Here is a 22,340-nt window from a genome sequence, read left to right on the forward strand (position 1 = left end):
TGTGTGCCCACATTTTCCAGGGAGAGTCGCAGCCATGGCCTCAATCACTAGAGGCCCCGAAACTGAAAGGAGCTGTCCCTCGGTCCCAAGTCCTGGGCTGGAGTTTGACTTCCCCTGAGCCAGCTCCGTCCACAGCGATAGGGATTTGATGACTTACCATATCTTATCTGTTGAGGAGACCAGATTAGATGTGGTGGGCGAAAAAACATTCTCAGTTGGCAAAACACTTTCTCCCGTCAAGGAAGGCCACCGGTCCTTCCAGCCACCGACAGATGGTGGAAGCAGGTGGCCCCATGAGACGACAGAGGCTTGTCCGAGACGGGAGCAGAACTCAGGAACAGAGGTCCCTGCTGAGAGCATCGTGGACAGGCCTTCTCCAGGGCTCTGGGGCCAAGGGCCTCCTCGCTCTGATCTTCCATCAGACCTGCCCACGTGGCTCCAGGGGCACCCGGGGTGCAGGGTCTCAGCCCCACACATCTGCAGCTCTGCTCGGCCCACCCACCCACACTCCAGATCACACATGCCCTCAGTCATGGAGTCGCTGCCGTCCACAAAGCCATTGGTGGGTGGTGACAATGAGAAGGCCCATGAAGATGACCATGGGGCCAACATAAAGGAAATGTCCCTCCCAGAGACTTCCCCAAAGGGACGGCCTCCTCCCCCATGAGATCCTGTCCCCCAAAAGCTGGGCAGTGACAGACTAGACGTCCCTTATCTGCCCAACATGGCCAAAGGTAGCCCCTTATCTGTCCCAGCATGTGCCCTCTTCATTATCAGGACAGAGAGATGTCCAAGTGGCTGTAAAGGAGACACTGAGATAGCAGACCCTGCGGAGTCTCACAGGGAAGAGCCTGCCAAGCAGCCTGTCTTTGTCATCTCCCTGTCACCTGTGCGCTTCCAGTGGGACCCCTGGCCTTTGGGCAAAGTCAGCACAGCCACTCCCACCCTATCCACCCCTTCCCGCCTCCTGTAGCCACCACCCCACCCACCAAATGCCACCGGACACTTGCAGAGCCACAGAAGGACCAGAGACCCCAGACCCTGCCCTATGGCCTGGTCCCCTGGATGGCCCTGACCCACACTCTCCCCTGCCCCCCAGACCTCAGCTGCTGCAGCAAGAGGGAAACCGGCTGGTGCCGAGACACCCAGGGAAAACCCTTTGGGAGAATTCCAGGGCTGGGTTCTGAGCGCCCCGAGAGTCCAGGGCTGGTGGCACAGAGCCAGGCCAGCCGAGTCCTGGGAGATAATGGCAAAGCTCTCCACCGAAGCACTGGGACAAGGACAGGGCAGGTCCTCACTCAGCAAGTTCCAACCAAGAAAGGGAAACCCGAAAGCCAGCCCCACAGAAGGGGGCCTCGGGGACTGGCTCAGTGCAGGCCACGTGGGGGGGAGGAGAGCACCCCCAGCCCCTCTGCTGCCCCCAAGGGAACGTGACGTCCTGGCCCCAAGGAGTAGACCACAGACCTGCCTTCCCACCAAGACCCTGCCCTGTGTCCTGGGGCCCAATGCTCCAGGAAGGTGTGGACGGAGCCGCAGAACAGTCCAGGGCTGACCAGAGGGGAGGAGGTGCTGCCTGCCCTGGCTGCCGGGAAGCTGCTGCCCCAGGGGACCTTGCAGCGGGGGCAGACGTGGCGCCTTCCCACTTCCTCGCCATGGGCTCCTGGCTCTGGGAGGAGCCGGGCCAGTCACCAAGGCAAAGATTCTCAGGACGGAAGGGACACCACAGGCCACAGCATCCCCAGGTAGAGGGGCATGTGACCACCCAACAGGGGCCCCCAGGGTCCTCCAAAGGCTGAGCGCCTCATGCTCTCCCCAGTGGGTGATTCCAGATGAAGACTCACAGAGGCAGAAGCATCGCGGGGGACGTGCCAAGGGCTCTGTACCCACAATAGAATATTACTCTGCCTTACAAAGGAAAGAGATTCTGGCGCACCCCCAGGGCCACTGCATCCAGCAGGACCCAGAGCCCGCTGAGGCCAGAGCTGCATGGACGGCGCAGCTCCACGGCTTTCCTCCCACCAGGCTGGAGGTCACCGGAAGCCTGACCTGACCCCAGTGCTGGCCCAGCAGGCTCTGAGTCCCCTGTTTGTCCCAACCTTCCCCTGTAGGTCACCTTCGGTGGGAACTCGGGGCAGGTCCTTGCTGTGCCTGGCACAGTCCCATCAGCCGTGGGGGAGGGACATTGGTGACCACCAGCCCTCCAACACAGGAGGGAGGCCTGTGGGGCTGGGGAAATCAGGAATGTGCTCACCCCAAGTTCCAGGCACCCTGGGCGCAGCCTCAGGCCAGCCCATCCCAGGCTGGGTTGATGTCCTCATCCATGCTTCATGTCACCAGCCTCTCCTAGCTTCTCCGAGTGACGATCTGGTGGTGACAACTAGAAGTCCCTGGAGACAGGGCACCAGGCGGTGTCAACTCACATGGCAGGACTAGCCACACTCAGACTGCTGCCCAGTGCCCACCGGCTGCCCCAGTGCCGAATGCCCAGAGACCTCCCTCAGGCCCCCCTGAACAGAGCACCCAGAGGCCAGGCCAAGCTGAATCTGCCTTGTCCCACCCAGCCACGGCCAGCTGCCAAGGCGAATGGCCGAATTGTCCTGGAGGGCCTCAGGGTCAGCCTTGGGACCTTAGAGCCGCCTCTTGTTCAGCGGGCAGCTGGTGGCTCTGATAAAGGATGGAGGGACGTGGACATGGTGAGTGTCGGGGCTGGGAATAGCTAACGAGGGGCAGGAGCAGGGGGAGGCCAGGGAAGGTGAAGGGCAGAGACGGACAGAGCCATCTCACAGGGACAGCCAAGCAAAGGGCCAGGGGCAGTGGTCACAGACACCCACAGGCCTGCGGGAGGAGGGCCCGAGGCTAACAGCCTGAAGACTGAAGAGCATCACAGACCGTGGTCAGGCCAGGGCCACCGCCCGCACAGCCCACCTGGGTCCACATGAGGCACCACCTGGGCCCCGTTACTGGGCTCCTGATGGGAGTTCCGGGGCCCCCCCGACCCACCTCCACCTTGGTTTGAATCCAGGGTCCTCGGTTTTGTTGACCATCTCGCACAGAGACCTCTAGCTGGTCCCCAGGAGAGGCCCCAGCACGGGCAGCGGCTCCGCCCGGCTCTGTGGGCGGGAGAGTCCCGGGTGCTCGGGAGCCTGTGAGAGCCTGGACCCCACCCGCGCCTGGCACGCTGCACACCACCGTGGCTGCTGATGAGTCCCCAGGAGGGAGGAAAGCAGGACAGAGCACCACAGCCAACCCTCGGACCCCTGCCCAGGGACACGCAGCACGGCGGCCTCTGGCCCCTTTGTGTCCTGAGGTTTAAAATCCACTCTTATTTTCCATCCATACCCTTCCATGTTTCCTGAGTTGTTACTTAAGTTTAATTGTTCAGATCAGGTTAAACCCTCCTAGGCCCTCGAATACTGATCACTTCTTTAGGGTGAAACATTCTAAACCCTTCCTTCTAGCTCTGGAGATGTTATCCACAGTCACCCTCCTGGGCAACTGCACCCAGGCCTTTTCTCTTAACCCACCCAGCGCTCACTTGTTCATCCTCCCTGCCCCGCCCGCCTGCTCCCCAGCTCTGGTATCCCTCACTCCACTCTTGACTCTCTGAGATTGGCTTTTCCATACGGCACACGGGTGAGGTCACACGGTACTCGTCTTTCTGTGCCTGTCTTATTCCTCTCCGTTGCTATCCATGGTGACACAATGGCAGAATTTGCTTTGTATGGCTGAGTAGTATTCCACTGTGTCTAGGTACCCATTTTCTTTATCCACTCATCAGCTGCTGGGCACAGGCTGTTTCCGTTCTCAGCTATTGTGAACGTGGGAGGGCAGACGTCTCTTTAACATACTGATTTCATCTCTTTTGGAGATACACCCAGGGCTAGGATTGCTGGATCATATAGCTCTATCCTTCATTTGGGTATGTGTACATGGTTCTAGGGATTGAACCCAGGGGTGCTCTATCACTGAGCTGCACCCCCAACCCTTCTTTTCATTTGAGGCAAGGTCTAGCTAAGTTGCTGAGGCTAGCCTTGACCTTGGTGTCCTCCTCCCTCAGCCTCCTGAGTAGCTGGGGTTGCAGACACATAGCACCATGCCTGGTTCATTTTTACTTTTTTTGAGGAACCACCAGGAGTCTTCCACAGTGGCTGCACCAATCTCCCTCCTACCAACAGCACGCAGGGCTTCCCCTTCCTCCACATCCTCACCAGCACCTGGTGTCTCTGGTCTCTATCGACCCTGCGTCAGACGTAGTTTGCAAATACTTCCTCCCGTTCTGCAGGTCATCTCTTCACTGACGACTGCTTCTTTTGCTGTAAAGAAACTCTTTAGTTTGATTTAATCCTATTTGTCTATTTTTTTGCTTTTGAAACTTTTCTGGTCTTACCAAAAGAAAACCCTGCCCATTCCAACATCCTGAAGCATTTCCCCCAGCTTCTTCCAGTAGTTTTGTGGCTCTGGGTCTCCTAGTTCAGTCTCTGGTCCCTGTTGAGTTCTTTCTGTAACTGATGGAGGAGGAACCTAGATCTGCATGTGGATGCCAACTTTCCCAGCACCCCGATTGGCAAGACTGATCTTTCTCCAATGCACGTCCTTCTACCTTTGTTAAAAACCAGTTGGGTGTAGATGTGTGTGTGGACTTCCAGGCTCTCTGCTCTGTCCCGTGGGTCTGTGTGTCTGTTTTATGCCACAGCTATTTTGTTTTGATTGCTACAACTTTGTAGTCTATTTTAAATAAAGAAGTATAATGCCTCCTGTTTTGATCTTTTTGCTCAAGATGGATTTGGAAGTGTGAGAGTGTATGTGTGTGTGTGTGTGTGTATGTGTAGTTTCCTACAAATTTCAGGATCATATTTTGATAGGTATTACCTTCATCTGTAGATGAATGGTAGTATGAACATCTTAACCATATTGATTCCTCCAATCCATGAACATGGGATAGCTTTTCATTTTTTGTGTGTTTGCATCAATTTTTTTCATCACTGTTTTATAGTTGTCTTCGTGTGTGTGTGTGTGTGTGTGTGTGTGTTACTGGGGATTGAACTCAGGACCTCATGCACAGAGTTACATCCCCAGTCCTTTTTATTCGGAGACAGGATCTCCCTAGGTTGCCCAGGCTGGCTTTGACCTGGCAACGCTCCTGTCCCAGGGTCCCAGGTGTCCAGGGATTATAGGCGTGCACCACCACACCCACTGTAAATTATTTTTAAATTGTCTTCTAAATCCTTTTTTAAACTGTTACACTGTTTTCATTGTTTTTCAAATGGAGAGACAAAGGTTTGTCATTGTGATTCAGTTTATGATTCTGCCCTCCACCCTGTCTTTGCTATCCTCATTTCCATCTCAGCCCCCAACACGAAACATGGCATGTCCCAGGGTTTCCGACCATCAGGGGATTGTCTCCCTGCTTGGAGGACAGAATATGAATTCATCAGTGCTGAATCACCCCGACACCCTTGCCATCTCTGAAAGGCCCCTGGATCCTATCCCCTTAATTTTTAACCGTAGTAAAACATGTGTAACATAAAATTAATACATACATGGATATGCAACCACCACCATTATCCATCTCCAGAATCTTCAACTTGCAACACTGAAGCTCTGTCTCCATTCAACACTAACTCTGTTGCCCTCCCAGTCCCTGGAACCCCTACTCTATTTTGTCTCGAGTTTGACTGTTTCAGGCACCACATGTAAATGCAACCAAATGGTGCTTGTCTTTTGGGGGTGACCGGCTTATTTCACTTAGCATACTGTCCTCAAGGTTCACCCAACTGTAGAATGTGGAGAATTTCCCTCCTTGTTCAGGCAGAATAATATTCCATTGTGTGTCTAGACCACATGGTGTTCAGCCATTCATCCGGGGATGGACATTTGGTTGTTTCTACATTTGAGTTACTGTGACTAATGCTGCTATGAGATTTGGATGTCCTGCTTTCGATTCTCCTGGGCATATGCTCAGAAGTGTTGTTGGATCACGTGGCCATTTGCTGCCCATGCGGCTGCACCGTCTTACACCCCGACTCACCATGCAAAGTTTCCAGGGTCCCCACAACCTCACCAACACTTGCCAACATCCTAACAAGTGTGAGGTTCCTAAGCTCTTTTTGTGGAAGGCATTTGTATAGAAATGGGAATCAGATGTGCCCCCCAGAGGGTCTTGGGACAGGGAAACTACTCTAGGATACTACCTGGCAGATTTGCCTCTTTGCACATTTCCAAACCCAGAGAAGGTCCACCACCAAGACAGACCCTGATGTGAGCCATGGGCTTTGGGAGATGATGACACACCCAGGCAGGTTCAGCCATTGTGACAGATGGCCAACAGGTGGGGTGTGGGGGGGACAGGGGGTCATGCGTGTGTAGGGGCCGGGGGTTATGTGCCTTCTGCCTTCTGCTCAGTTTCACTGTGAACCTTAAACAGCTCTTTTAAAATGTCTATTTTTTAAAATGTGCCTTGCCGGGCTGGGGTTGTGGCTCAGTGGTAGAGCACTGGCCCAGCATGTGTGAGGCCCTGGGTTCAATTCTCAGCACCACATATAAATAAATAAATAAAGATCCATTGACAACTAAAAATACATTAAAAAAGAAAAAAGTGGCTTTCCTACATCTGTGAGTCCAGGAAGGGGAGCGGAGCAAGACAGGGGCAGAGAAGGCGATGTCCTCAGCTCTGTGGTGGCCTGGCTCTGCAGGTCCCCCTACAGTCCGTGTGTACCTAACACCTGGTGGCGAAACACACTTGGTAGAAAATTAACACACTGTTGTCCACCAGCACCTCCATCCATCGCCAGAACTCCTCTGCCTGGACCCCCGGACCCACGTTTCAGGGGAAGGCAGGGCTTCCGGGAGGATGGGAAGGACGGACAGGTGCCCACCACAAGGAAGGTCCCCATAAGAACTTATCTGGGGACCCCCCCACTAGGCCTTTAGGCCCATCTACATTGTCAGGGAGAAGTCCAGCCCCAGGCACGGAGTGGGGACAAGGGATGGGCACAAAGGGGTACAATCTCACACCTGGAAATTTTAGGTGTAAGCAGAGAAGTTTCTGGGAAGCAGAGGACTGTTCTTCACGCACAGGGTGCGGGGAGACGGTTGGATGGTGACCCCCGAAATGACAGGTGCACATCCTAATTCCCGAACATGCTCATGTGAGCTAACGTGGAAGGAGGCCTTTGCATTGTCATCACTTCACAGTGTGAGGTGGGACATCCTGGATTATCCAGTGGGCCTGAGCCCCTGCATGCTGCCTTTATTAGAGCTGCGCAGGGGACAGACACACAGGAAACGGAGGCAGAGATGGAGTGATCCAGCCCGAGCCCTCGGTCCTAATAGCCCTGTCCAGGAGCTGAGGGACGCAGAGGGAGGGGAGGCCCCTCACTCCTCAGCATCAAGCTCAGGAGGTGGGCACAGCCCTAAAGAAGCCCCATCCTCCTGGGCTGTCCCCACTGCCCGGAGTCCAGGCCCCCAGCCCTCCCCAGAGCCTACAACAAGATGGCCCCAGCTCCCCCCCCCAGCCCCTGCTCCTGCAACCCAGCCAGGGCGGCCTGGGGGAGGGGAGGGCTGCAGAGAGGGGAGGCCCAGCCGTCCCTGGAGAGCAGAGCTAACCCATGGCACATAATCCTGTTAAAATATTAATCCTCATTTAGCCGGGAGGCGAGGCACCGCTGAGATAAAGCCCCTGAGAAGTGATAAAGGCACCGCAGTTGATACAGCGGAGAGTCCCACTAATAAAATCCTGCGGTGGCAAAGGTCGGGCTGGGCCCAGAATCACAGGCCACAGCAGCCATCTGCCTTACAAGCGCTGGCCAAGGGGCAGTGCTGACAGTGGGCGTCTGCTGGTGCAGGGTGGGCACCTCAGTCGCTGCAGGAGAGAAGCTGGCCCCTCACCCGCCTGCCACCCACAGCCCTGGGCTGCAGTGGGCCGTTGCCCTCACCTCCAAACACCGCCGTCAGCTCATAGCCTGAGTGCCAGCCAGGCCCCAGAGCAAACCTCCAGCCGTCCCCCAGACTCTTGTCCCAGGGCATGTGGATGAAGCCTCCCAAGAGGGCCGAGGGAGTGACCACTGCACCCTGGACCTGTCTGGGAAGATTGTGGCCATGTCCCTGCCCTGTGGGCACCTCCAAGCCGGCCAGACTCACAGCCAGGCTGCCTGCTGTCAACATCCCCCAAAGCAAGCAGTGCCAGGCTGACACCCCCGGGGACATGGCCCTGGGAGTCAGGGAAAGCCATCAGACCCAACCGTGCCACTCGTCACCAAGGGGAACTTGGGAGTGGACTTGATGGCTCCAGGACTCCAACACAGGAATGAGTCTGCTCCCCTCCCCCAGGTCCAGAAGCACCAGTCCACTGCACCCCGGCCAGAGAAGGCAAGTTCCCCGAGGACACCACCCCACCCACTGCACCTCCACCAAGGAGGCAGGAGAGGCCACTGTGCGCCAGGCCCCGGGACAGGAGCCTCCTGGGGAGACCCGTGGCCAAGCGCATCACACCAGGCCACCCGTGAGAACAGGGTGCTACATGCTCGCTGACCCACGGAGGGACTGCCCCGTCTATGCCTTGGCCACCAGCACAGACAAGCGCAGGCCCAGGCAGGGCCATTTCAGACCCAGACGTGGTTCTCTGGGGCCTGAGCCCCACGCACGACTCAGCCACGTGGGGCAATCTCCACCTGTACAGATGTCCATCTACCCAGCCCCCAGGCCAAGGAGGACCCAGGCACCAGGAACCCAACGCAGTGATCACACACATGCTTATTCATCCTCAGGGAGGGGCCCTCTGCACCCAGAGCTGCACACGGTCCCATGTCCCCAAGCTCGGGCCACCTGACAGCTGGGGAGCCCCCACCCAGGACAGTTGGGTCAATGACCTCAAACCGTTCCCACCATTCGCTGGCAAAGAGCAACCCGGGGCCCAGATCCTAAATAAGAGACTTGCCTGGACCCAGGACAGAGGCCAGGGAACTGCAGGGAGGACGTTGTGGTGTCAGAGAGCCAGAAAGTGTGACATACGCACCCCACAGAGACACATACATGTGTGCACACACAGGGCATGCCCACACACGTGCACACAAACACACATGCCATACGCATATACACACAGTGGCAATATGTGAAACAGACCTGGGAGCCCACTTACAGCCCTCGCGATGGCCAAAGCTGGAGCAACACGAGTCGCGAAATAGACTAAGAGGCCCTGGCTCCGAACCCAAGGTATAGGAGAGGCTGTGAGTCACGCTGACCAATTAAATGGCTGAAAGTGGGCCTGGGGGAATCCCCAGCAGAACTCCAGATACATTAGGGAGGTCCTGCACCACAGAGGTGCAGAACACCCCGCTCCTGGAGTGTGAGCGCCCATCACGACCTTCTTCCAAAGAGCCCACTGTGTGGGGCAGGGGGAGTGGGAGCAGCAGCAGTCTGAGACCGACTGGGCTCCACCTCGGCCAGGCATCCAGTTGACACCCCAAGGGACGGGTCCTGAGGGTGGTGTGTCCCTCAGTGTGATGTGAGGAGAAGGCACTTGTCCCTGAGTCTTTCTCCCTAAACCCCACAGCCTCAGTCCAACCATGGGAGGAACCCCAGAGGAAGCCCAACCAGAGGACCCCCTACAAAACCCCTGCCCAGTGCCCCTCGGAACTGCCAGATCCTCAAAGACGAGGGGCGTCTCAGCAACGGCCACATCCAGAGGGGCCCATGGAGACCTGAGAACCAGCCATCATGTGGGCTCCTGGGTGGGATCAGGATCAGGAAAGGGCATTAGGTCAAAAATAGGAACGGCTGCGGGGAGCGTGGGCCTGGGTTCACAGTGAGTCCCACACGGCTCGGCGCTCGCCACCCCAGCAGTGTGGGCGCCGAGCGGGGCCGGGGTGCGGGGAGCAGCTCTCTCACACGGCCTCTGCCTCTGCCTCAAACTGTTGAGAAACAAGAAGTTCCGTCATGGTGTGGATCTGGGGGTCCCCCAAACGCTTCCGTGTCGAAAGCACAGTCTGGATGCCGCTGCATTGGGGGGAGGGGGCTTGGGAGGCGACTGGGGGGGTGGCAGAGGATTCCTGCTGCAGACAGACCAGGGTGAGAAGGGACCCTTGTGGGGGCTACGGGAGGAGGACTCTGAGCAGACAGCTACCAACAGGTCAATCAGATGGGATTTTCAGACATTTCCCTAAGTTGAAACAGCAAGACTTTCCCTAAAATTGGACTAAATAGGCCAAGGACAGAGGCCAAGGTCAGGCCTTGACACAGAAGAGCCTGATGGAGTCAGCTCAATGTCAGTCTTTGTATCTAACATCCCGATGACAACGCAGCCTTCACATCCCTGTCCGACAGCCCCTCTCTAGGCAGTGCACCCCAAGGAAGCCGTGCAATGGAGAGGAGAAAGGGAACCGGGGTGGGGGGACCCAGCGTGCATGACCACCATGGCTGCACTATTTCTTAAAGAAGCCAATAGCCCCGGAGTCTGAAAATGGGGTCCTATGAACAAAGGCTGGTAAACTGGTGGCGTGCAGACATGGTTAAAAGAGGGGCTCTGGAGCCAGAACGTCAGCCCCTCCACTCACCAAGCCACCTTACCCTCTCTCTACCCCAGCTTCCTGCCTATAAAGCAAGGCTGTTCCTAAGTTCTGCCTCCGAGAACCACCTCGGAGCTTGATGAGACCCTGGATAGAGCCCAGTGCCGGGATATGGGAAATGCCTCTACCCATCACTAGAACCAACCATCGCACACCCATGAGGTTACGAAGGGAAGCCTATGGGCCAAGGAGCTCCCGTGGCAACCCGTGAATGAGCAGAGAGCCAAGAACAGGTGGAGCAGCCCAGGCCTGGCTGAGACTCCTGGGACTATCAGAAGCAGGTCTCCGGAGCCATCTCCAGCAGGCCGGAGAAGGTGAGGTCACAGACCTGTCAAAACCTGGGCAGGAATCAGTCAGAGAAAATGCAGAGAACTCAGTCCACCAGCCACCAAGGCCAGCGCCAGCCCCAGCACATCCACTCCTGTCCAGGCAGCCAGCCCTGGCCAGGCCCTGGACTGCAGACCAGCTCCTGACTCACCTGCCTCCCGCCCACTCCTGGCAGCTGAACCCCGGGGCCCAGGCCTAGGGCTCTCTCAGCTAGGAGGAGGTCCCCTCCTCCTAGTGACTGCCAGCCCAAATCATGGAGAAGTGGGCTTAATTCCCCCTGGGAGGATGCAGCCTGGGGCTGAGAAGCCCTGGGCCAGCTGGCAGGGCCACTGCCCAGGACACCTTGGGGGACCAGGCTCTTTAGGCTAGTTCCCACCATCCCAGGAGCTCTGGATCCTTGGTGCTGGAGGCACCAGAGGCAAGAATCAGCAAAGGAGAGTGAAGTTGCACTCTAGCCAGAGGCTGGGAGCCCCCACCTGATTGCTTCTACCATCCCATTGGCCAGGACCTAGTCACATGGCTAAGCCTCACTGCACAGAATGCTGGGAAATGAAGTCTTCCTTCTCAGCAGCCATCTTGCCACAGAAGAACAGATACTAGGGATGACTCCCCTGCCCAGCCCAGCATATACCCAGAGCCCTCCATAGCCCACAGGACCGCCTGGCCCACCTCCCAGCTCCAGTACTCCCTCACCTCCACGTGTGTCCCTCTCCCAGGAAGCCTTCCTGCCCTCTTCTTCCCAGTTCAGTCCATCCTCTAAGTAGGTCTCATGCAAATCCCAGGTGAGCAGAGGGGCCTTCTGGGTTCTCACCCCAACGCTCATCAACGGGAAGTCCCTTCCCTCTCCCAGAGCCGCCTGCAATTCTGCTGTGACAGTGTCCCCTGCACTGGGAGTCTGTGCAATGCAGGGGGCCAGTCTCCGTGGCTGTCCTGCACCTCAGCCCCGAGTTGTCCTCTCATGGTGGTTGCCAGCCTGCCCTGTGGTTCCCAGCCTTCAGCACACACCGGCTTCACCAAGGCTGGTGGCACGGCAGCCTCCCCAGAAAGTGTGCTTCCTGGGCCTGGGGAGGGAGGGCCCAGACACCCACCCCCTGGGCCTGGCCAGGGAACACGGCTGCGCCTCGGCGGGGGCTGCTGATGCTGTGAGGGCACACAGAGGTGGCATCGCTCTGTGGCAGTGTCTGCTAGCTGCAGCAGAACTCAGGGGGCAGTGGGCCGCTGTGGCCAGTTTGCTGTTCAACAAGACTGAGAGGGCGGCTCACTCCCACACAGCCAGCAGCAAGTACTTCATCAACGTCTCCAGAATCCACCTCCAGTCCAGCCACGTCCCCGCTCCCACAGCCGCCGCCTGGCTCAGGCCACCACCATGTGGACAAAGAGGACAGGGGAAGGGGCCAGGCCGGAGGTCCCTAGGGATGAGGCAGGCCTTGGGCTGGGTCCAGGCCCAGGCCCAGGAAGCCCACCCACAGGCTCTCGCCAGGTAAACTGTTGGCTGGAGAGGGAGTCCATCCCGCCCCCGTGTCCTTGGGGTCAGAGTAAGCCAGGAGCTGCTGAGGGCTGGGGTCTGTGTAGGACCCCACCCACCCTGGAGCACAGGGAGGGAGCAGCAAAGCCCCAGGGCCCTGTTGGGAGGAGGGGGATGCTCAGGTGCCCAGCAGCCCACACTGAGAGGTGTCCCCTCGGGGCCCGGAGCGTTCCTGCGTCCAGGCCTGTGCGCCCGCCCATCGCTGAAGAAGCCTGAGATAAGACGGCCCAGCTGACCCTGGGACTTTGCCCTCCTGGGCCTGAGACACCCTGCACCTGTCCCTCTGGAGAGCCGTCATGAGAGCCTCAGCCACCCTCCTCGCTGGGGCTCTGGCCACCCTCCTGGCTCCAGGGGCTGGGGTGCCCATCCGAAGGCAGGACCGCCAGAACAAGCTGCTGCTCGTGTCCTTCGATGGCTTCCGCTGGAACTACGACCTGGACGTGGAGACCCCCAACCTGGACGCCATGGCTCGGGACGGGGTAAAAGCTCGCTACATGACCCCGGCTTTCGTCACCCAGACCAGCCCCTGCCACTTCACGCTGGTCACTGGTGAGTGCTAACCTTGGCCGGGCCTGGGGGCAGGCAGGGCCTGAGACACCAGGTGAGCGGGCACAGCCCTGCCCAGGCACCACGCACGCCAAAGTGAGAAACTTGCTGCAGAGGGGGTCCCCACATGATCCTCCCCATGGGTGGCAACTGACCAAGGGCAAATAAAGCTCCCGGGGGGCTTGCTCAGCAGAGACCCCATCCCATCTGGGTGGCGAGCAGCAGGGCTCGGGGGAGGCGAGTGCGGGATGCGCCAGGCTCTCTCCGGGGCTCACCTCCGCGCCCTTCCGCCTCCTCCTGCCTCAGGCAAATACATCGAGAACCACGGGGTTGTCCACAACATGTTCTACAACTTCACCACCAAGGTGAAGCTGCCCTACCACGCCACACTCGGCATCCAGAGCTGGTGGGACAATGGCAGTGTGCCCATCTGGATCACGGCCCAGAGGCAGGTAACGAGGCCCTGCCCGCACAGACACCAGGGGGGACGGGGACCTGGCCGGCAAGGCTGTGAGAGTGGGAGAGCCCAGCCCGGGGCCTGCCGGGAGTCCGGCTCTGGTGACAGCTGAGTAGCTGGTTCCATGGTGGCCCCGGGGCAGGGCTGACCACGAGGAAGCATGTAGCGACCTGGTTGATCTGCGTGGCACCCATGGCCCTCGCGGGCTGGACAGCCGAGTTCTGCAGGGTCACGGGTGGAATGGTAGGTGGTGGCGGTGTGGAGCCAGGAATCCCACCTCACACAGTGCCGAGGTGCCACTCCAGGCAACAAGTTCAAGGGGAGGTTTTCAAGGTGAGCCCAGAGGAAACTTCTGAGCCCAGCGCGCCTGACAGCCAGTGCTTCCATGCACCTAAGTCACCTCCTGCCTGTCCATACGGGGCTCGGGCCCCCTCCGGCAGCTCGAGAGCAGAGTGTCAGAGCGAGGACCTGGCATCTCATGGCTTGGGGCAGTGGGCTGGCAGGCGGGCCTGCTGGCCGGGGCAGGAGGCAGACAGATCTGGAAATGAAGCGGCATCAATTTATGGAAAGATGAATGACTAGGTTGAAGTCTGGAGGGCAGGGGACGGCACGAGACAGACAGATGGACAGACACCTGCCTGCACCCACTGGGGAGGCTGGGCTTCAGGGCCAGAGAGAGCTCTGGGCAGGTCAGGCTTGACGCAGAGACCCGGGACCATATGAAAGACAGGACATAACAGATTGAATAATAAGCGCTACTTCAGAAAATAAAAAGCCTGGGGGACACGGGCAGGAGAGGGGCGAGTGAGCCGGCCAAGGTGGGCGTGGGCACAGGACGAGCAGGGCTGCCAGCCAAGGGTCCTGTGGGCTCAGTGCCACCTTGCCTTGCCCCGGCAGGGCTTGAAGACCGGCTCCTTCTTCTACCCTGGTGGGAACGTCACCTACCAAGGGACCGCCGTGACGCTGAGTCGGAAGGAGGGCATTCTGCACAACTACAAAGACGAGAAGGAGTGGAGGGCCAACATCGACACGGTGATGCGGTGGTTCACAGAGGAGGACCTGGCTCTGGTCACTCTCTACTTCGGGGAGCCGGACTCCACGGGCCACAGGTACGGCCCAGAGTCCCCGGAGAGGAAGGAGATGGTGAGGCAGGTGGACAGGACTGTGGGCTACCTCCGGGACAGCATCGAGCGCAACAGCCTCACCAGCAGCCTCGACCTGATCGTCACGTCTGACCACGGCATGACGACCGTCAACAAGACAGCCAGCGACCTGGTGGAGTTCCACAAGTTCCCCAACTTCACCTTCCGGGACATCGAGTTCGAGCTCCTGGACTACGGGCCGAACGGCATGCTGATCCCCAAGGAGGGGAGGCTGGAGAAGGTGTACGGTGTGCTGAAGGACGCCCACCCCCGGCTGCACGTCTACAAGAAGGAGCAGTTCCCCAAGTCCTTCCACTATGCCGACCACCCCAGGATCGCCCCGCTGGTCATGTACAGCGACCCCGGCTACGTCATCCATGGGGTGAGCTCCTGCTGGGCGCACCACTCACCGGCGGGCGGCTCCCTGAGGGCCAGGAGAGCCCCGTGTCTAGCTAGTCCCCAGTGTGGGCACTCACCCTTCAGTGTGCACTAGGAACAGGAGTGCGGGTGCACCTGTGCGTGGGAAGCCCAGCCGCGGGGGAGAACGGGCACAGAGCCAAGGGGTCCTGAAGGGGGGCACAGACTGGAGCAGGAAGAGGCAGTCCCAGGGGAGGTGGCCACTGAGCACACATCCCAACCCCCTTGAAGGAGGCCCAGGCCAGCCCCACGCTAGAAGCCCAGCCCCTTCCAGTTACCTCCCCGGCTCCTGGCCAAGGCCATGTCTTTGGCCGATCTTCATGGTCTCAGAATTCAGAGGAGCCGAGTCTCAGAATCCCTCCATCCCCAAGTTGGTACCCCTCCCAAGGTCATCTGCCCACCTGGGCGCCAAGCCCCGGGGGATGCCGAGAGGGCAAGAGGGCTCCATGGTGCTGGGGCTCCCAGCAAGGACTGGACACCCCACCCCTCCCTGCAGAGAATAAACGTCCAGTTCAACAACGGGGAGCACGGCTTCGACAACAAGGACCTGGACATGAAGACCATCTTCCGGGCCGTGGGCCCCAGCTTCAAGGAGGGCCTGGAGGTGGCGCCCTTTGAGAGTGTGCACGTGTACGAGCTCATGTGCCAGCTACTGGGCATCGTGCCTGAACCCAACGACGGGGACCCCGACACCCTGAAGCCCATGCTGCGCTCGAGCGGAGGAGGGCCACCCTCCCCAACCCCGTCCACAGGAGGGCCACCCTCCCCCGCCCCATCCACAGGAGGGCCACCCTCCCCCGCCCCGTCCACAGGAGGGCCACCCTCCCCCGCCCCGTCCACAGGAGGGCCACCCTCCCCCGCCCCGTCCACAGACCCAGGCTGGCACGGGCACACAGGTAGGCCGGCACACCCTTTGACCTGGCCACCCAACACACCCCTGGGAGTGGTGGGGGAGGAAGTTTGGGGGCTCTTGGGAACAGCTGGAAGCCCCTGGTCCTCAGTGGAGGAGCTGGGCTGAAATGTGATCCCTCCTCTCCCCCCAGAACTGCCCTCGGGGTCTGCTCTCCTGCCCAAGGGGCGGCCTCCATTGATGTCGGCACTGCTGGGCACCCTGACTCTTCTGGCCAAGGTCACGTAACACCCTACCATGCAAGGCCAGAGGCTGGAAGGAAGAAGGGAGGACGCGGCCAGGCTCCCTGCTCCCCACCCTCACCCCTCCATGCACCGAGGCAGCCGGCCCAGGGCTCTGACCCTGCCCAGCTGGTGATCACCAGCCTGCACCACAGAGGAGAGACTCCGTGGGACCCTGAGAGGCCCTTCAGCTGCTGGCTTCAGGCTGGAGGACATCACAGAGCAGACGGCCAGGAGCCCAGGCAGCCCCACCCTCCCTCAGAAGCCCACCTCCCTGGTCCTTCCCAGAGCTGCCCCAGGCTCTGGGCCCCTCAGACACGATCCACGATCCACGAAGAAAGCAGAGTGAGCTCTGTCGGGAGAGGCTGCCAGGCCAGGTTCCCAGGACGCCCCAGCAGCCAGCCCACTCAAGGACATCCCCATGTGCCAGTGACAGACCACCCTGGGTCTCTGTTCCATGCAGTCGCGGCCCTTGGTCAGGCAGAATAAAGCCACGCACTCTGAAGTCTGAAGTTTGCGGCAGGGGCTGGTGGGGGGGGGGGGAACCGTACTCAGACAGGACTGACCCCAGGCAGGGCGGGTGACGTTTTAAACTGGAGGGTGGCCAGGAAGAGCCAGGAGCAGTAGGCACGCTTCCCAAAGAAAGGAAGAGCCGGTTAGGACGGAAGGTTCTCAGGCTCTTGGAGATATAATGCGTGAGGGGTGAGGATAAAGATCAAATGCGGGTGGTGAGGTTCCGGTACTGTGGCAGGTGGAGCCACTGGAGAAGGAAACTGGCCACAGGACCGTAGCCTGAGCTCCAAACTGGGCTCACCAGCTGGGCTGCAGGCGCTGAGCCACGGAGCAGGAAGCTGTGGAGGGGCCGGCGCCAGGACACCCGGGTTCTGTGTTGGTAAAGCAGCTGCAGGGCCTGCACTAGGAGCTGGGTGCCCAGCGCAGTTTGGCTGCCGTGTGAACACTGGCTTGTCTACACATGATAGGGCTTCAGGCCATGGGACCAGAGAGGAGCCCCTGGCCCCAGAACGCAGACAGAGGAGGGAGTGGCCCACTGAGAGGGTGCAGCCCGTGGCCACGGGGTGGAATTTCCAGGAGGGATCTGGAGATGTTCGTGGTGGGATGCGGGGGCAGCTGGTGGGTGGCTGGGGACACTTGGCTGAATGTCAGAGCTGGAAGAGACCCTGGAGACCCTTCCACCCAGCCCCTCATGCAGATGAGGATGTCGGAGCCCAGACGCTGTGGCTGACCCATGCAAAAGGACAGAGCTGTGTCTGAACAGTTTTCAATCCCTGAAAACTGGTCCTGAGTCCTGTTGGCTACAACATGGGCCCCCCCTGTGCGTCTGAGGTTCAGGTCCTGGAAGCAAGCCTTCCGGCACAGAGAGGGCACCGTGGCGTCCCTACAGCATGTCCACAGAAACTCGCAACCCTTTGTTCTCCCCAAGAATCACAGGGGCCAGCAGACATGAGTACTTCACAAGCAAGGGACAGAAAGGCCAAGGATCTCCAAGCACATCCCGGAGGAGGGTCCCCCAGAGACGCTGGTGTGCTGGCAAGCCCACTCTCCAGAACAAAAGCCCTGGCTTGTAGCGTTCGCCCCCCCTCCCCCCCGCCCCGTCCTGTGGTGCAGATTCTCTCCGGATGGACCTGAAGCTGGCAGCATGAGGTCCCTGACGCGGTGCTGGGAGCAGCACCCAGAGCCAGCCTCGGGAGCCACGTCTGCGGCAGCGTGGCTGAGAGCTGGCTTCCTGCTCCGTGGCTCAGCGCCTGCAGCCCAGCTGGTGAGCCCAGTTTGGAGCTCAGGCTACCGTCCTGTGGCCAGTTTCCTTCTCCAAAGCCGTGCCTGGCGTAGGTGTCACAATCGAAAGGAATGTCCCACACAGCCCCCGGCTGTGGCTTGAGAATGCCCCAGGCCCACACAGAGGAGCTGGCAAAAGGTTGGCAGGGGTAGAGCGAGAGAGCTCTCCTCTCTCCTGGGGTCAGCAAGCTCCAGAACCAGGCCTGGGGAAGTGCCCTGGTCCTCCCAGTCCCAGAAGAGGCGCTGCCATCTGTGGCCACACGGGGGCGCACAGGACCCCTGCAGGGACGGAGCTGTGGCCGGGAAGAGCATGCTGACACTGCCCCTGGAACCCTGGCCACCAGTTCCAGCCTCGAGCCCTGAGCCTCCACTGCCATCACCCGGGAGGGCCCTGCCCAGCACAAAGAACCCCTGGGATAAAGGGACCCATCCCATCAGAGTCCCATCGAGGTTGGCAGGTCACAGTCACCAACATGAGGGCACTTTGTTCCCAAGGGCGGCTGGTTTCCGTGCAGTCCAGGAACTGGCCCCATATGTAATAAACGGCTAATTCCCTAGGACATTGGCAAACAGGAGAAGCAATTCACTCTCGTTGAGGACGGCCCCCCGCTGCACAGCCAGCCGTTCCTGGAGCAAGGGTGGGCTTTCGCTGGGAAGGAAACGGAATGAGGCGGCTCTTTGTGACCTGACAGGGAAGCAGTGTTGTCTGCGATCCCTGGCGCTCAGCAAGAACACACAAGGTGGAAATAGCAAATAAGGTCGTGTTGATTTGCTCCGGTACGGGGCCAGCAGCGGAGGACTTTCTCCTGCACATTTTGCGTATGAAACCCCTTGAGTGCTGTGTATTCAAAACTGTGTTTTAGAAACCAGGCTTTGGAGGAGGACAAATGTGTTCCAGTCCTGATCCCCAACCCAGGAGCTGTGGCACTGGGCACAGCCCATACCTCCCTCAGTCCCAATTTCCTCACCTGAAACTTGGGACTCTACAGCAAGCCCACCTCCCTGTGCTACCCAAGGATGAGGCTCTCATCTGCAGAAGGCAGCACAGGGCACACGCATGCCCGGGCAGGTGCCCAGTAGAGGGCAGCCAGGGGATGATCACAACCCTCTACAGACAGCTGAGTTTGCCAAGCAAATTTGTCCCTCTCAAGAGTAACTCTCCTGGGGCAAGGCCATACACATTTTTGCAAGTGTGCATTTGTCCAGATTAGCCTACCTCCACCTATGAGCTCCTCCCGGGCCTCAGGCTTGGACCTTTGGCTTCAGCCACAGTCTCCAGGACCCATCCCAGCCTGCACTCCAAGCTGCCTGACCAGCTGCCCAGAGCTGGGTCCTGCCTAGGCCTGAAAGCTCTGCACTTTAACTTGTGGGCCTCGGATCCCACGTCCAGGAGTTCTCCAGCAAGGGCTGCCCTCCCAGGGACAGCATCCTTGCTGCCTGGAGCCACACCCAGGCCCCGCCCAGGCCAGCCTTCCACCCCCACCAGCTCTGGCTGGACTGGGACTCTGCCTGGATGGGCCCGGCTCCAGTCTTGGCCCTCCTGAGCCTGCCCACCTGGTGAGGAGAGCACGAGAGTCCACATTCACAGCCGAGAAGGGCGCACACTCACAGGGGCAGGCAAGGCACCACCAACCCCAGAAACCCACCAGACGCGCACTCAAGGTCGCCACACTGGCTCAGCCCCTGAGCCTGCTCTCCTTTTCCTTTTCCTTTTCTTTCTTTTTTTTTTTTAAATATTTTTAGTGGTAGATGGACACAATACCTTTATTTTGTTTATTTGGGTTTTGTTTTGTTTGTTTTTTATGTGGTGCTGGGGATGGAACCCATGTCTCATGCGTGCCAGGCCAGCGCTCTACCACTGAGCCACGGTCGGCCCCTGGAGCCTGCTTTCTAGGGTCTGGGCCAGCAGGTACGTGGAGACTCACGCCTGGCTTTCTCAAGAGGAAAGAGGATGGAGGAAAACCCTCTGTCTGTCCCACTGTCCATAGGACAAGCCTCCCGTGTCAGGACACAGACCAGATGCACGCGGGGGCTGGTTTTCCCATCTCCGCGGCCCTGTATGTGCAATGTGTGTGGAGGCACACCCCAAGCAGCATGTCCTGGGTTCAAGTTCAGCTCCCACCAGCTCCATGGCCCTGGGCAAGTCGCCCGTCTCTCTGGGTCTCGGTGCCTCATCTGTTAACTCGGGGACCATGGCAGCACTGTCTCACAGGGTGGTCCCGGTGACAAAATGAGTTAGTCCTCACAAACTGCTTTGGCCCAAGCATTCTGAAAAGACAGACTGACAAATGCTTTTGTATCTAAGAGTGAGAAAGTCCCTTCCCCTTTCAAATCCACCCTGTTGATTCTCTAGCAGAAAGGTTCCAGCAGGTGATCCACCCACGTCTTTCATGACCCTCCTGTGTGGTGAGGGCGGGGGCCAAGCTCAGAGCAGTGGGCCCAGAATGAAATGTCACCTGGCTTTATTTGTCATGTATTTGATTTTAAAGATCACCTTCAATTCGGGTTACTGCTACTGATTTTCTGGCTTTTGTTATTGTTGCTGTTTTAATATGTTCCCTTTTAGAATGAAGTAACCTGCAGCAATTTTAAAATGTGAAGAAGATATTCTTGAAGAACACATTAAAATTCACCAGTTCTGTATAGGATTTGGCACCAAAATAAGTAAAAATAAAATTAAGTAACAAAGAATGAGTTCATTTAGTTGGCCAGCCAGGAAGTTTCTGGAGGGCAGCGTCAGGCCTCTCTGTGGACGGAGATGTGCCACGTGTCCACTATCGGTCCACATGAAGCAGAGTCCAAGGAAACCCAGAGCTGAAACCCAGTGACGTCGGGCATCATCTGCTAGTCCAGGGGCTGGTTTGTGACAGGGAGCACCGGCAGGGACACAGAGAGCCCCCTTTGTCAGGTGGCCCCGCCCCTTTAGAGCCGGCTCTGGCGCTGTCACCAGGAGGCGGCGCTCGTGCGCTCCTCAACGCCTGCGCGAGCTTCCTCCAGCCGCTTCGGACGTACCGAGAGGAACTGGGATCCGTCTTTTCCTCCGCTCCTCCGGCCTCTGCAGCGCCCGCAGAGCTGCTGGATCAGCCCGGGGAGCGGGTGGAGGACCGCTGAGAGTCGGCTCCGGTCTTAGATGGAGCCCCAAGCGAACTGGTATTTAGAGTACCAGGACTTCCAGGTCTCTCTTGGGACCCGTGAAGGAAGGGGCACTGTGGCCCTGTGCTTCGCCCAAAGGCTGCCAACAGCAGCGAGCCTCCCCTCTCAGCCTCCGGTTCCGTCAGTCGCGGGGCGGGGGCACACACCCCTCTGAATCCGCGGGTCGCGGGGCCGGAGGGTCCACTTCTGACTGGTCTCCAGTCCTGCCGCTGCCGCCGCTGGGCACCACACTCTAGAATCCCTCACTTGATAAAGGTCATGGACGGAGGAGTGAGAACCTCGCCCGACCTCCTGGGTTGAGGCAGGCTACCAAGGGGCCTCACCAGGCGGCTCTGGGTGGTCGTGGGAAGGGGCATTCCACCCAGGTCCATTCCGGTGGGACCTGGCCAGCCCTCTCCCCCGAGGTGCTATTGCTGATACCAACCTAGTTTCCCCACCGTGTCAACTTGGGGTCCCTCGGGTCTTGGGGGGAGGACCCAGAAGGAACATCTGAATATTCACACAACAGGACAGCTCTGCTTGGGATGCCGCCCAGGGCCCTAAGGCGGCGGCCTCCCCACCCTCAGAACGGGCAGCTGTGCGGCCAGCACTGGGGATGGGGCAGCCGACCGCCACGCCTGCGGCTTCCTACCTAACAGCGGTGAGCGCGTTGCGAAGGGGACCCCAGGCCACACTGAGCCCGAGTGAGGTTCCCTGGTCCCCAGGCCAGCAGCCGGGAATGAGGAGGACGGGCGTGCGAACGCTCCCGGGGTGCACCCAGAGGGTGTGACGTCGGGGAAGCTTCGAGCCCAGGGCAGCAGGGCTCGCCGCCGGTGTCTTGGGGCGCAAGGCCTCCCCTCCCCCACGCCCACCGACCGCGGTGCGCAGCGGCCCCTGCTGCGCGGGGTGGCAGGAGCATCTGTTGCCATGGTTACCCGCCGCTCCGGCTAGGTCCGCGGGGCTGCGTTCCCGCGCTGCAGGCTGCAACCGTCGCCGCAGTCGGCACAGCCCAGAGCTGGGTGCAGACAGAACCGCCGCGGGCACCTGGCGCACAGTGCACATCCCTCTAACGCACACGGGCCTGTCCCTCCACGCCCACCACAGGCACAGGATGTAACACAAACACGCCGCACACATGCAGGCAGACAACACAGCACACAAGGGTGCACACCCGCATACACACTGACACCGCATGCACTGCGTCCCAGCCCACACACCATATCTCTCTCTCTCTCTCTCTCTCTCTCTCTCACACACACACACACACACACACACGCACGGACCCCACACCTGAGCAGTGCGCTTGG

At 59.3% G+C, this 22,340-nt stretch overlaps 1 protein-coding gene across 1 annotated transcript; it reads left to right on the forward strand.

The window, feature by feature from the left end:
- The first annotated feature begins 12,710 nt into the window (after positions 1-12,710).
- Enpp7 (ectonucleotide pyrophosphatase/phosphodiesterase 7) lies at positions 12,711-21,012 on the forward strand. Its single transcript, XM_071603869.1, has 8 exons — positions 12,711-12,963; positions 13,267-13,412; positions 14,315-14,941; positions 15,473-15,872; positions 16,020-16,110; positions 17,734-17,884; positions 18,460-18,539; positions 20,772-21,012. The coding sequence occupies exons 1-8, from the start codon at positions 12,711-12,713 to the stop codon at positions 21,010-21,012; spliced, it is 1,989 nt and encodes a 662-aa protein (XP_071459970.1).
- The last annotated feature ends 1,328 nt before the right edge of the window (positions 21,013-22,340 follow it).

This window comes from Marmota flaviventris, chromosome 17, assembly GCF_047511675.1.
Source record: "Marmota flaviventris isolate mMarFla1 chromosome 17, mMarFla1.hap1, whole genome shotgun sequence".
Taxonomy (NCBI): Eukaryota; Metazoa; Chordata; class Mammalia; order Rodentia; family Sciuridae; genus Marmota; species Marmota flaviventris.